Raw genomic sequence first — 14,464 nt, 5'->3', positions numbered from 1 at the left:
GAAATTCCCTCATAATAACATACTATTACAGTTAGTATAATGATCTCGTCTTCTGTTGTGGCATTTCTGAGCTTATTGGCTTTGGAAAGACGCCAGGTTTTAAGGTATAAAGGGTCCATTTAAGTTATCCCATTAAGGGCTTAAAATGCACATACACAACAGTCTAGACAAATCTCGGTTGCTTTAGAAATGCAATCAGAATTCAAAAGTTTCTAGTTGCATTTGTGGCAAATAGTAATGTGCAGAAATATGGAATACCCTCATCATGTAATGAAATATCAGTTGAAACAAGGCAAAGGGTGAAACAAGGTCAAAGGAACGTCAAGCCCACATGTTCAGGCGTGGGGGAGTAGAGGCACGCTCAAAGTAAACTTTGCACTGCTTTGCACAAATCAGTTGTATAATCCGTTAACAAAAGCCCTCAATCTTTCGCCTACCGCTGACTAGTTAAGAGGCAAATAAAACACGTTTGATGCTTAGACTGAAAATGTTATTTAAAAAGTTGAAGCTGTTTGCCTGTTTCAAAACGTGAAGAATGCTCAAAGTTCCATAAGACATGCGATTGGCAATGAGAAAGGAGCGTGGCAAGAGATATGATTGTGTAATAAAGAGGAAAATAGTCAAAAGCATATCAGCAAATGATTTACTGTTGTAACTTTACACCACTACTCTGTCTTGTGCTGTTGATGCCTGATATAAAAGCTTCCAAGGACCGCATGCTCGCTCACACCCGCACACACCTCAACTAGGAAAACAACACGGTCTTGCTCTTTTTTGGTCACTTTTGCTTCTAGGGAGAGAGGAAGCAATGACTGTCAGGGTGTGGTTTTCTGCTCTCGGGCTGCTGGCCGGGCTCTGCTGCTTCATTCTGGGGCCTGCCGAGGGTGGAAAAGTACTAGTTTTTCCCGTGGATGGAAGTCACTGGCTGAGCATGAAAATCTTGGTGAAGGAGCTGACTCACAGAGGACACGATGTGGTGGTTTTAGTGCCTGAAAGTGGAATGCTGATGGAGAACTCAGAGGGCTACCGGACTCAGTTTTTCCAAGTGCCCTACAACAAATCTGAACTGGACAGGTCGTTTAAGCAGCTCCAGGGCAGCGTCTTTGTCAAGGCGCCGGCATTCACAGACTTATTTTTTAACGTAGAGCTTTTGGTCAATTTTACGACATTCCAGGCAAAAGGCTGTAGAAGTCTCCTCAGCCAGCCATCTCTGATGAGTCAGCTAAGGGATGAAGGTTTCGATCTGGTGCTGACAGACCCTTTCCTACCGTGCGGCTCCATCCTGGCTCGTATATTTGGAATCCCGGCTGTTTACTTCCTGCGCGGACTACCCTGTGACTTAGATTCCAAAGCTAACCGCTGCCCTGTTCCTTTATCTTACGTTCCCAGATTCTACTCCGGTAACACAGATGTCATGACTTTCCCACAAAGGGTAAAAAACAATTTAATGGGGCTCGTGGAGTCTTATTTGTGTGGGCTCATGTATGCCCACTTTGACGATCTGGCCAGCGAGTTTGTGGAGGAAGGCATGACCTATAAGAAGTTGTTGAGCCACGGTGCTATTTGGCTCTTGAGATACGACTTTGTTTTTGAGTGGCCTAAACCCATGCTGCCTAATATGTTTTTAATTGGTGGTATCAACTGTGCAAGGGAGAAGCCCCTGCCTGCAGTGAGTATTCTGACCATGCATGACATCTGGATTCACTCATGGCATTCTATATGCACATTCTAGGAACACACACTTCCTTTTTATAAAACCAGGCTTAAACCTTCCATGGTGGTCAATCAGAACTAGCAAAATCCTGTTGTAACTCTTTTCTTTGAACCCTTCCTTGACCATTTAATTACAACTGTTTGAGTAGTTAATCAAATCACAAATAACCATTTGGAAACCTACATAAAGGATGAAATGGGATTGAAGGATTACTTGTATAATCTTGTTTGCATGTTTAGCAGATGAAAATGTTGTTAAAGAAAACTTTTTTTTCACTCTCTTGTTGCCTTTGTCAAAGGTGTGCCATGTAAAGTAAACAGAGTGGAAGGGATTCTGTGAATCTGCAACCTTGAAACTACACAACTGTAGAGTAGGAGAGACTGATGACAATTGCCACTATTACTCATTGCCGGCCATTGACTTATTGACATCAAATTCATTTACACTGTTAGGACAGTTATTGATGATCTTTTAGTGCCATCGACAGTGCTAGACGTCCACTCCATTTGGCTTTGGAGGAACCTCTCCTTGTCATAATGGATTGGACATCTGGTGCTGTCAATTAAAGCCAACACGTTAAATGAGTGCCCTGTAAAGAGTTAGCAGAGGTTTTACAAATTGCTATACCAAGGGTCAGCAACCAGCGGCTCTAGCTATTTAGCGCTGCCCAAGTGGCTCCCTGGAGCTTTTCCAAAAATGTTCAAAAATGATAAAAAGATTGGGAGGAAAATATGTTTTAGTTTTAATATCGTTTATATCGGAGGAAAAACATGACACAACCATTCTTGTAATTCATTAATATTGTAAAGAAGTTAAATGGGGCGGCATCATACAACAGTGTAGCCACAAGGTGCGTCATTCTCTATAGCAGTGTCAGTGACCTTTGCTGAGTCATGGCACATTTTTACATTGGAAAAAATCTCGCGGCACACTACAAACCAAAAATCTCCCAAAATTACTTTCTGTACGGTATATTTAGTTATAAAATAATTTCTCAATATTTATACATACTCAGTGTGAAGATGAACACAAAGTCGATATCCTGGCAGGAAAGTTCTTCAACAGCTCTCAGTCGCTCTCTTTTTTATTTATGTATTTATTTATTCATTTTTTTTATAGCAGTTAGGCTCGAATAGCTCAGAACTATAAGGCAGGGGGACTTTAGCAATGTCTTTTACCGCATCAGCATCTCGCTGACAATGACTTTGCAGCCAGGCCAAAGTGTGGCACTTTTTTGGATTTAGCAACAAGTTCAGCAACAAGGTAACTGGCTTTGAGGGATTTCTCATTTACCTTTATAGCTTTTCTCAAAAAAGTTGCCCGTTTCTCTGTGTTTTCACAAAGGCGAACAAAATAGTCCTTCGACTTGTTTTGAAGCGACAACTACTGCAACTGCTGATGTCGTGTTCAAGAACTGCTCGGATTTCTAGCCATCAGCCTTCTTGCTGTCCGCGACAATGTGTTGGAATAAAACACAGGGGGAGTATTGACGGTTGTTACATATGGATAAAATAGAAAGGCCACTTTCGTGTATATTGACACTTGACGTGTCTAATCAAATTGTTGTACAGTAGACGTGCTGGGGTCCACATCGCGGACAGAAAGGTGGCTGATGGCTAGAAATCCGAACAGTTCTTGAACGCGACACGAGCAATACCTCGCTCATCTGCACACGACCGTATCTTTCTACCTACTTTTTCTTTCCTACCGCAACTCAGTCCGACGACGTTAAAAAAAAAAAAAAAAAAGCGTTATTGGATCATTTCCCGCGGCACACCTGACGATATCTCATGGCACACTTGTGTGTCGCGGCACACTGGTTGAAAAACACTGTTCTATAAGATGCACTGCAGAGAAAATACACATTTACTGTATTTTTCGCACTTTAACGCGCATCGGAGTATAAGGGGCACCTTCAATGAATGGCCTAGTTTAAAACCGTTTTCATGCATAGGGCGCACTGCATTGTAAGGCGTGGTTGGCGTTGCGTTATGCATCCACATGATGGAGCTGAGCTAAACATAATGTCATGCCATGATTAACTAACATTGATCCATATACAGTATATTGTAAGGCACATCGGATTGTAAGGCACACTGTCGGGTTTTGAGAAAATTGAAGGCTTTCGGGTGCGCGTTATTGTGCGGAAACTATGGTAATCATGAAGGCTGTGCTTGTTGCCAATTTAGTCATTTTGATAGTAGGCTAATATAGCTAATATAGATACAGACAGCCAGTGAAGCCTTTATTATAAAGCTTTCAATTTTCTGCGGCTCTAGACATATATATATATATTTTTTTGCTCCAATATGGCTCTTTCAACATTTTGGGTTGCCGACCCCCTGTGCTATACTAATCAGCCTCAAGCGTCTACTAATACAGTGGTACCTCTACATACGAAGTTAAATCATTCCAGGACGTTGTTTGTAAGTTAAAAGAATACATAAGAATAAGAATACATTATAATTCCATTCATTCGTTCCACAGCCCGAAAACCTACACTAAATCCTTAATAAATACTGCTGGTACCATTACAGAGGGCAATTATACAGAGCAAAACAAATAAATTAAAAATAAAAATCGGAATAACAATATAATAATAATAATTCCTGAAATAATGTCAAGAATCGGGTTCTAATGTGGCGGATGTGTTTTTCGTGCTGTACCGCTTGGCTGACGTGACAGTGAGATAGAGAGTGTTGTAGAGATTTTACTTTCTCTTTAGATGTCCTGTTGTTGTTGGCGCCAACTGCAGAGGACAGTAGACGTGTTCTGAAAATTCTGAAATAAAGGATTAAAAACCAGACGAAGCTGGCGATTTTTGTGTGATTTAACCACAATAATAAGTGTCACCTTAACTTAAAAAAACTGGCGAACGGAGATCGGAGGAGGACCGTCGAGACGGCCGTATTGTCAAGCCAGTTCACGGACACGCACACCATGCTCATATTTTTCTATCATTTATATCATCTTAATTTCAATGGTAAGCGTCACCTTTTTCCCTTTTTCACCACCTGCACTAACCTTCTTGGAACCCATGCTGATTTCTCTCATAAGAAAATATGCCGCGCGTCTGTTTTGGGGGAAAACGAACTGTGGCGCGGACATAAATCATCGTATTTCAAGCTTGTCGTTGGATGTAGAAACAAATGGCGAATCAAATCTTACGTCAGATGTCGAAAAGATCGTATGTCGAAGCAATCGTATGTTGAGGTACCACTGTACATTGCATAGAAAAGACCTTCTGCTACATAAAAAAAATGTTTGGCTTCATCTCTTTTTCTAAATAATTTAATTTTAAACCAGCAGTATTGCATCATGTTTAAAAAAACACACTAGAGATATATTTAATATACTGACAATATTGCCATGTATGATCCTGGCAGGATTTGGAGGAGTTTGTGGAAGGGTCAGGTGAGGATGGCTTTATTGTTTTTACCCTGGGCTCCATGGTTTCTAATATGCCAGAGCAGAAAGCGCTACAATTCTTGGATGCCTTTCGGCAGATTCCCCAGAGGGTAAGACACCAATAGTACAATCAATGACATGTTCCACTACATATCACACCATATTGCGCAAATGAACCTGTTGTCCATACATTAAACATGAGTATGTTACAGGTTTTATGGCGATATACTGGAGTTCCACTAAAGAATGTACCAAAGAATGTTAAACTGATGAAGTGGCTACCTCAAAATGATCTTTTAGGTAGGTTTGTGTTTTTAGTCAACATTGTGCAGGCTGGAATGTATTATCAATTGTAATCATGTTTCAAAAGCAAACTTAAGGTTTCCAGTTGTCTGTTTGTAGTTTGTGCTACGCTCCTTTAATGTAAACACTTCTTTTTCTTTCCAAATGCTGCTCAGCTCATCCCAAGGCTAAATTGTTCCTCACCCATGGTGGGACCCATGGTATCTATGAAAGCCTTTGCAACGGCGTCCCCATGCTCATGTTGCCACTGTTTGGGGACCAGGTGGACAATGTTCACCGCATGGTGGTGCGTGGTGTTGCTGAGAGGCTCAGCATGCACGATGTGACGACAGAAAAACTGCTGGTGGCTCTGGATAATGTCATCAACAACAAAAGGTAAGACAGGTTTCAAGTAGTAAATAAAGTAATCCGATCTTCTCAATGTTTATGAATGACAATTGAGAACATGATTGGTTCATCAAAACATGACTGCTACTTTAAATATTTCTCATCCTATCCTGATGAGTAATGATGTATGGTATTGTAATTTTTTAGCGTGTTTTCTTTCCACTTGGGGTTATTTTGGAATTATGTTCCAATCAAGTGACTGTCGCCAGTTCATTTTGGCCAGTTTCTTCACAAACACCGCTGAAAACTGTCTTGAGACGAGTAGTGCTGTGCGAAATGGAAAAAAATCTCCTATCGCGATATGGGCTATTTTATATCATGATATCAATATGCCTTATACAGTCCTGGCCAAAAGTAATGGCACCCCTGCAATTCTGTCAGATAATGCTCTATTTCTCCCAGAAAATTATTGCAATTACAAATGCTTTGGTAGTTATAGCTTCATTTATTTTGCTTGCAATGAAAAAAACACAAAGAGAATGAACAAAATTAAATAAATCATCATCATTTTACACAAAACTGGGCCGGAAAAAAGTATTGACACCCTCAGCCTATTACTTGGTAGCACAACCTTTAGACAAAATAACTGCGAACAACCGCTTCCGGTATCCATCAATTAGTTTCTTAAAATGTTCTGCTGGAATTTTAGACCATTCTTCTTTGGCCAACTGCTCCAGGTCTCTGAGATTTGAAGGGTGCCATCTCCAAACTGTCATTTTCAGATATCTCCACAGGTGTTCTATGGGATTCAAGTCTGGCCACTTTAGGAGTCCCCAGTGCTTTCTCTCAAACCATTTTCTAGTGCTTTTTGAAGTGTGTTTTGGGTCATTGTGCTGCTGGAAGACCCATGACCTCTGAGGGAGACCCAGCTTTCTCAAACTGGGGCCTACATTATGCTCCAAAATGCGTTGGTAGTCTTCATACTTCATTATGCCATGCACACGGTCAAGCAGTCCAGCGCCAGAGAAGGCAATGCAACCCCAAAACATCAGGGAACCTCCACCATGTTTGACTGTGGGGACCGTGTGCTTTTCTTTGAAGACCTCGTTTTTTTCCCTGTGAACTCTATGTTGATGCCTTTTCCCAAAAAACTCAACTTTAGTCTCATCTGACCAGAGAAAATTCTTCCAAAATGTTTTGGGTTTTCTCAGGTATGTTTTGGCAAACTCCAGCCTAGCTTTTTTAAGTCTCTCGGTCAGAAGTGGGGTCTTCATGGGTATCCTACCATAGAGTCCTTTTTCATTCAGACGCCGATGGATAGTACAGGTTGACACTGTTGTACCCTCGGACTGCAGGACACTTTGAACTTGTTTGGATGTTAGTCAAGGTTCTTTATCCACCATCCGCACAATCTTTCGTTGAAATCTCTGTCAATTTTTCTTTTCTGTCCACATCTAGGGCGATTAGCCACAGTGCCATGTGCTTTACACTTCATGATGACACTGCGCATGGTAGAGACAGGAACATTCAGGTCTTTGGAGATGGAGCCTTGAAATTGTCCATGCTTCTTCACAATTTTGCTTCTCAAGTGCTGAGACAGTTCTTTGGTCTTCTTTCTTTTCTCCATGCTCAATGTGGTACACAAAACGACACAGGACAGAGGTTGAGTCAACTTTAATTCATTTTAACTGGCTGCAAGTGTGATTTAGTTATTGCCACCACCTGTTAGGTGCCACAGGTAAGTAACAGGTGCTGTTAATTACACAAATTAAAGAGGCATCACCTGATTTTTCAAAGGGTGCCAATACTTTTGTCCGGCCCATTTTTGGAGGTTTGTGTAAAATGATTCCATTCCCTTTTGTGTTTTTTCATTGCAAGCAAAATAAATGAAAATGTTATGATTTACATTTACATTACATTACATTTGTAATTGCAATCATTTTCTGGGAGAAATTGGGCGTTATCTGACAGAATTGCAGGGGTGCCAATACTTTGGGCCAGCAGTGTATATGCCATATATTTGATGTGCCAACACGACGCACCCATTGGTTGGATGCGCAGGCACAATGTGTGTTAACTGACACCACTATTTACAAACAATGGGAGCGTCTTCAAATACCACACCAGACGCAGAATAAGTTCCTAGTTTATCAGTACCTACCGTTGACTGTAGATTCGTCCAATTAGCGATGAGTGTACATTTTAACCTGGTACCTATCTCTTTGGGTTCTTTATTATCATTTTTGGATTTGTCGTTGTGTTTTTTGATTGTTTTTTTTTTTTGCTATGTGATTTGCCATTGTGTTTTTTATTAATTTGCCCATATGTATTTTGATTTGCCGTTTTTTTATTTTTTATTTCGCTGTTAACACAGACGTGGGTAAAATAGCCAGCTTTAACAGGGAAGCCCAGACTTCCCTCTCCCCAGCCACTTCAACCAGCTCCTCCGGCGGGATCCCAAGGCGTTCTCAGGCCAGCCGAGAGACAAGACCATATTAGTCCAAAATGATGACACAAAAATCATAAATTTCAGACCAGAACAACAATACAAAACATCACCTGTCCAAAGAGCTTAAGTGCCTTCTAGTGGAGAAAAAAATTTGTTAACTCTGATTGGTATAATCGATGTGGTTATTGTTTGAATGTGAAACTGAGACGGCCACTGTCGGCATCTCTGGCAATAATAAAGTCAATATGTAGAATAAAAACAAAAAAATGTAACGACTTTAGTGTAGCAAAAGTAGGGGAGTAAAAGTAGTGTTTCTTCACAAATCTACTCAAGTAAAAAGTATTGCGTGGTAAAACAACTCTAAGAAGTACCGTGTTGGCCCGAATATAAGACGGTGTGTTTTGCATTGAAATAAGATTGAAAAAGAGGGCGTCGTCTTATATTCGCGGTCCTGACATTATACCCCTTCACGACGCTAGATGACGCCAGATATTATTGAAGCGATGTTCTGTTATGACAGATCTCAGCTACTCTCCCCATTCACGACGCTAGATGGCGCCAGATATCATTGAAGCGATGTTCTGTCATGACAGATCTCAGCTACTCTCAAGTTTAACCAGTTTGCATTATTTTATTGCAATGTTTTTCCTTATTAAGATTTGTTGCAAGATTACAGTTACAGTTAGACTTCACTTTGATGGTTAATGCAGTTTTGTTGTTTTATCACAATAGATTGGTTTATTTACATTTCAAAAACCAGAAGCCATTCATTTACAAATGTGATTGCACTTTAGTTTACATATTTAAATGTTCAGATATTAAGATTTGAATAAGGCAAAATAACATTTTTTTCCCTCTCAAATATATTGTTATTATTATTTGTTTCAGATGAACTGTAATTATTTTCTGTATAAAAATTAATTTGGTGTTCAAAAAGTCTTTTTTCAAACTTGAGTCTTGAAAAAGAGGTGGTCGTCTTGTAATCAGGACTGTCTTATATTCGGGCCAACACGGTAAATTTTTCTTAAAAAGTTACTCAAGTAAATTTAACTGAGTAAATGTAACGCGTTACTACCCATCTCTGGTCTAGAGTGTAAAATATAGAAAACTATATAAAAGGCATACACTATATACAACTAAAATGTAGTACAGATGTAAGTAAGATGTACAAGTGGAATCTAAAGTGACGGTGAATTAGGCACTATGACAAAATAAAAATGCAGATACAGCATTGTATGTTTTCTCACACACAATGTACTTCTGTATACCTTTGTAGCTATAAGGAAGATAGACATGTAAAATGTCAAAACATTTGTATCGATATACATCGTCATATTGAACAATACTAAGCCTGAGCTATGCTAGCTAGTTTGTCCAATTGATTTAAACTGGGAGGATTGGCGGTGACTGCTCATCTTTCAGTGCCGTTACGGTGGCTAGACAACCAATCCAATTTGACTTGGAGGGGCAAATGAACTATAAACGGTTAAAATATATCAAGTAGAAGGATGCAAAACGTCCCATTAGTCACAAATTGGTTAAAATATATCAAGTAGAGGGGTGCAAAACGGCCTATTAGTCACAAAATTGATACCCCTGTTTTAAATTGATGTGTTGAATGGCTTTGTACAGGTACAAAGAGAAAATGGAAAAACTGTCAGCAATCCACCTCGATCGCCCAATTCCACCTTTGGATCTGGCAGTTTTCTGGACCGAGTTTGTCATGAGGCACAAAGGAGCCGCACATCTACGTGTAGCCGCACACGAGCTCAACTGGTTCCAGTATCACAGCCTGGATGTCATTGGCTTCCTGCTTGCTGTGGTTGCAACTACGCTGTACGTGACTCTCAGATGCTGCTTGTTCTTTACCCGCAAAGTTTGCACAAAGGTGACTGTGAAGAGGAAATCAGAGTAAAACCTCTGAGATGGATTTACCATAAATATTATGTACTGATCTATAAATGTTTTAATGTGTGAATTAATGAATATGTGTGTGTGTCTGGGGTAACAGTCCTAATTTTAAGTTGATCGCTGAAAAAATTAAACTATTTTTGACTAAATGGCAAAGTTTCATCGGTGTATGTGCTGTATATTTTTGTAAGTACTGTCATATAACGGGCCTTGTCTGTGACGGGGCCTATTCCTAAACTGCCCCAGAACTTGAATGAAGATCAAGTTTTTAAAGATTGTAGCTCTACTATTTTGTTAATTTAAAAAACTAACCTCATAAAGACTGTGAAGACATCAGATTTTGGGTCATGTAGGCAACAGTATTAACATTTGGCATACAAATGTGACCTACATGACCAATCGTCACATTTTTAAATGATAATCATCATGTTCTTACATGATTGTTATCATGATTTGACATGATACCATCATGTAAAAATGTTGTACTGGACTTTTTTTTTATGGTTGCAGCGATATGCTTCACAAATGTATATAATTTCTATGAATAGATAAAATTCTAAATTACAAACAATGAATGAATTAAATTAAATTGAATAAAAATAAAAATACATTGTGCTTACGGCCCCAATATTACTTGTACGTTTTTATTATTTAAATTTCATACAATTTAAATGAGTGCCAAAAGAATAAACAAAAAAAAAAAACAAAAAAAAAAAAACATGAATATAGAAAGTTGCTCCATTGTCTTCTGAAACTCTAAGTATTTTATGTGCAGCTTTATTGGATCACAAATAGACCTACAGTACTTACAAATCTAATACATAATCTTCATGACTAAATGACAAATGAATTCCATTTGCAGAACAATATGTTTGATCTACTGTAATAATTACCTTAGTTGACCACTATGCATGTAGGAGGGCAAATTTCAAACACTGGCAAAGTATGAAATTGTCACATTAAATTGAAACACAAAACCATGCTACCATGCTCATCACTGAAATTTTAGCTATGCGCACCAGTGTTGTTTTCGTCAACGATGACGTTAACAAAAAAATTTAGTCAACGAACACTTTTTTCATGACAAAGATAAGACGATAACAAGATAAATACATGTTTTGGGAAAAATAACGAGTCTAATACCAGTTTATGTCTGACAAGAACAAGACGAAAATGCGCAATGGTTTCCGTCACATGTTCACAATATGTGATATTATATGCGAAGCTAACCTGCATCGTAGCAGTGTCTGGTTGTGTCACTGATGTGACGTGTTGGCCCCTGCCACTCACCAGTGCGGTGTCCTCTCCACTTTCAAGGCTTGCACACACGCACACTGTAAGATTTGTTTTCTTATATTGGCCAGAAAGAATATGCAATAATAATAATAATACATTTTATTTGTACAGCGCTTTTTTCCAATGCTCAAAGACGCTTTACAGTAGGAACAAAAAAACAGCAAACAACGAGAACAGAACAAAACAAAACAATAAAAAAAATTATTATACAGTATGTTAAAAGCTAGTTTAAAAAAGGTGAGTTTTTAACAGTTTTTTGAATGTGGGAAGGTCAAAGCCTACACTGCTGGCCAAAAGTATCGGCACCACTGCATTTCTGTCAGATAATGCTTAATTTCTCCCAGAAAATGATTGCAATTACAAATGCGTTGGTAGTAATATCTTCATAGTTCACTTGCAATGAAAAAAACACAAAAGAGAAAACTTAAAAAAAAAAAAAAAAAAAAAAGTAATTTTACACAAAACTCAAAAAATGGGCCGAACGAAAGTATTGGCACCCTTTGACAATTTGTGATATTTCTCTAATTTGTGTAATTAACAGCACCTGCTACTTAACTGTGGCTCATAACAGGTGGTGGGAATGACTAAATCATACTTGCAGCCAGTTAAAATGGATTAAAGTTGACTCAACCTCTTCCCTGTGTCCTTGTGTGTACCACATTGAGCATGGAGAAATGAAAGAAGACCAAAGAACTGTCTGAGGACTTGAGAAGCAAAATTGTGAGGAAGCATGGGCAATCTCAAGGCTACAAGTTGATTTCCAAAGACTCGAATGTTCCTGTGTCTACCGCGCGCAGTGTCATCAGTAAGTGTAAAGCTCATTGCACTTTTGCTAACCTCCCTAGATGTGGATGGAAAACAAAAATTGACGAGAGATTTCAACGAAAAATTATGCGGATGGTGGATAAAGAACCTCGACTAACATCCAAATAAGTTCAAGTTGTCCTGCAGTCCGAGGGTACAACAGTGTCAACCCGTACTATCCGTCGGCATCTGAATGAAAAGGGACTCTAAGGTAGGATACTCAGGAAGACCCCAGTTCTGACCCAGAGACATAAAAAAGCCAAGCTGGAGTTTGCCAAACCTTCCCTGAGAAAGCCAAAAATGTTTCAGAAGAATGTTCTCTGGTCAGATGTGACAGAATTATCATTCTTGATTCAGCTCAAGCTGTGTGCAGACACACTCTTGCGAGCTCCCACGAGCAACTTATCTCAACCGATAAGCGCTCAGGGCCAACTTAGGGCCAGCAAGCTCGACTCCCAGTATGGCTCCAAAGAATTTGAAATCTGGAGAGTTGGATGAAATAAAATCATCCATACAGAAATTGGAGGACTCCTTGACTGGCTTGATTCAAAGCCAGAATCAAGAAAATCAAAGGAGAACTCAAGAAAACGTCAGAGAGCTCCAGGTGTGCTGAAAACGAGAAACTCAAGCAGGCTGTCGAGGAGAGAGATGTTCGCATCAAAAGGCTGGAAATTTTGGCTGACGATCTCGACCAGTGCCGACGCGTAAATGAGCTCATCATTTCGGGATTACAACTGACGCCTAGCCTAGGTGATACAGTGGCGCAACTGGCAATCGCTAAGCTGAAAGAGTATGGAATAAACATGGAACCGCTGGACATCCGTCGCTGCTTTCTGCTCCCATCTGGGGGGAGACGACCGGCGACGGTGCTCATGAAGCTGGCAGACCACAAGACCAAGACTGCCCTGCTTAACTAGCGCCGCCACCTGAAAGGGTCGAAGATTTTTTTGAATGACAACTTGACTCGCCGAAATGCCGAAATTGCAAGAAAAGCACGTCAGCTCAAGAAAGCTGAGAAAATAGCCATTACCTGGGTCTCGGATTGCAGGATCCTTATCAAGATGCAAGATATGATGATTAAAGCTATAAGGAGTCTTGAAGAGCTGACCCCATTCGAAAATTTATGATGACATCTGAAGCCACACTTTAGCTTGATCCGGACCACAACTTTTACAATAGCATGTTGGATAACTGTAAATACTACACAGCGGACCAGTTTAACAACTCCGTGGATGGTAAACTGAAACTTATCAACGGCAGGAGTCTCTACAAGAATTTTGAACACATTAAGGATTATCTACTAAAGATAACAAAGGCTCTGACTTTAATTTGCACGGATATAACATGGCACAAATGAATCAGGCATCGAAGGGGGCAGGGGGTGTTGCCTTGTTTGTTAATGAAAATTTTAGGTTTGAAATCCTACATGACATGTGAATTAGGATTGACAATCTCCTGGAATGTATTACAATTGAGCTCCTTATCCCCATTTGTAAAAACATAATTATCTGCTGTGTCTACCGAGCTCCTGATTCAAATGTCCAGCTTACTGAGTATATGGAAAAGATACTGTTTAAAACAAATATTCTTTTGTTGTGGAGACATTAATCTTGTGAAAAAATATGTACAACATGTTGTTTGATTTTTCCTCACACATTCATGTCTGATGAAACTGTTACAGTGATCTTTGTGTGCGGCAATTGTTGCCACCATGTACACCTTAAGAATGTACCCTTTAAAGAGACTTAGCATTTTGAGTCGCTACTCACATCAGCTGTGATACACATAACACTTTTGCCACACACATAGCCACAACAAAATGTTCCCACAACAAATAGATGCTAGAATGTCAGGGACAATGACAAAGCCATAACCTTGTACGCCCTGAAACTCAGACCACTAAGCCTGTGTACGAGACAGCTAAGTGATCAACAACCGCAATGGAGCTGCATGACTGGACGCTGAGTTACGAGAGAGCTGTGTGATCAACAACCGCAATGGAGCTGCTTGACTGGACGCTGAGTTATTGTAAACCCAGATTGTTGTTTGTGTTATTGTACAGTTTGTGGCCATGTGATGTATGTAACTGTACCATGTCTGATTGTGCGTCTTTAGCTGTATGGGGGGACGGGAAACTGATAAGCATATGCTTCCTCACGTCTGCCTTTGTCTTTTTCCTCGGTTCTTTCTTCCTTCGGGCAAATCATATCACATTTTGTAATTGTCAATGATTGTAAATGATACAGATGATG

The 14,464-nt window shown here is 39.7% G+C and overlaps 1 protein-coding gene across 1 annotated transcript; it reads left to right on the top strand.

Annotated features, from left to right (window-relative positions):
• The first annotated feature begins 715 nt into the window (after nt 1-715).
• On the top strand, nt 716-14,455 carry LOC130926796 (UDP-glucuronosyltransferase-like). Its single transcript, XM_057852031.1, has 5 exons — nt 716-1,669; nt 5,101-5,232; nt 5,335-5,422; nt 5,581-5,800; nt 9,834-14,455. Exons 1-5 carry the CDS (start codon nt 809-811, stop codon nt 10,114-10,116), a joined length of 1,584 nt encoding a protein of 527 aa, XP_057708014.1. The 5' UTR covers nt 716-808; the 3' UTR covers nt 10,117-14,455.
• The last annotated feature ends 9 nt before the right edge of the window (nt 14,456-14,464 follow it).

Source organism: Corythoichthys intestinalis, chromosome 12 (genome assembly GCF_030265065.1).
Source record: "Corythoichthys intestinalis isolate RoL2023-P3 chromosome 12, ASM3026506v1, whole genome shotgun sequence".
NCBI classification, from domain to species: domain Eukaryota; kingdom Metazoa; phylum Chordata; class Actinopteri; order Syngnathiformes; family Syngnathidae; genus Corythoichthys; species Corythoichthys intestinalis.
This window is presented reverse-complemented; position numbering and strand designations above follow the sequence as displayed.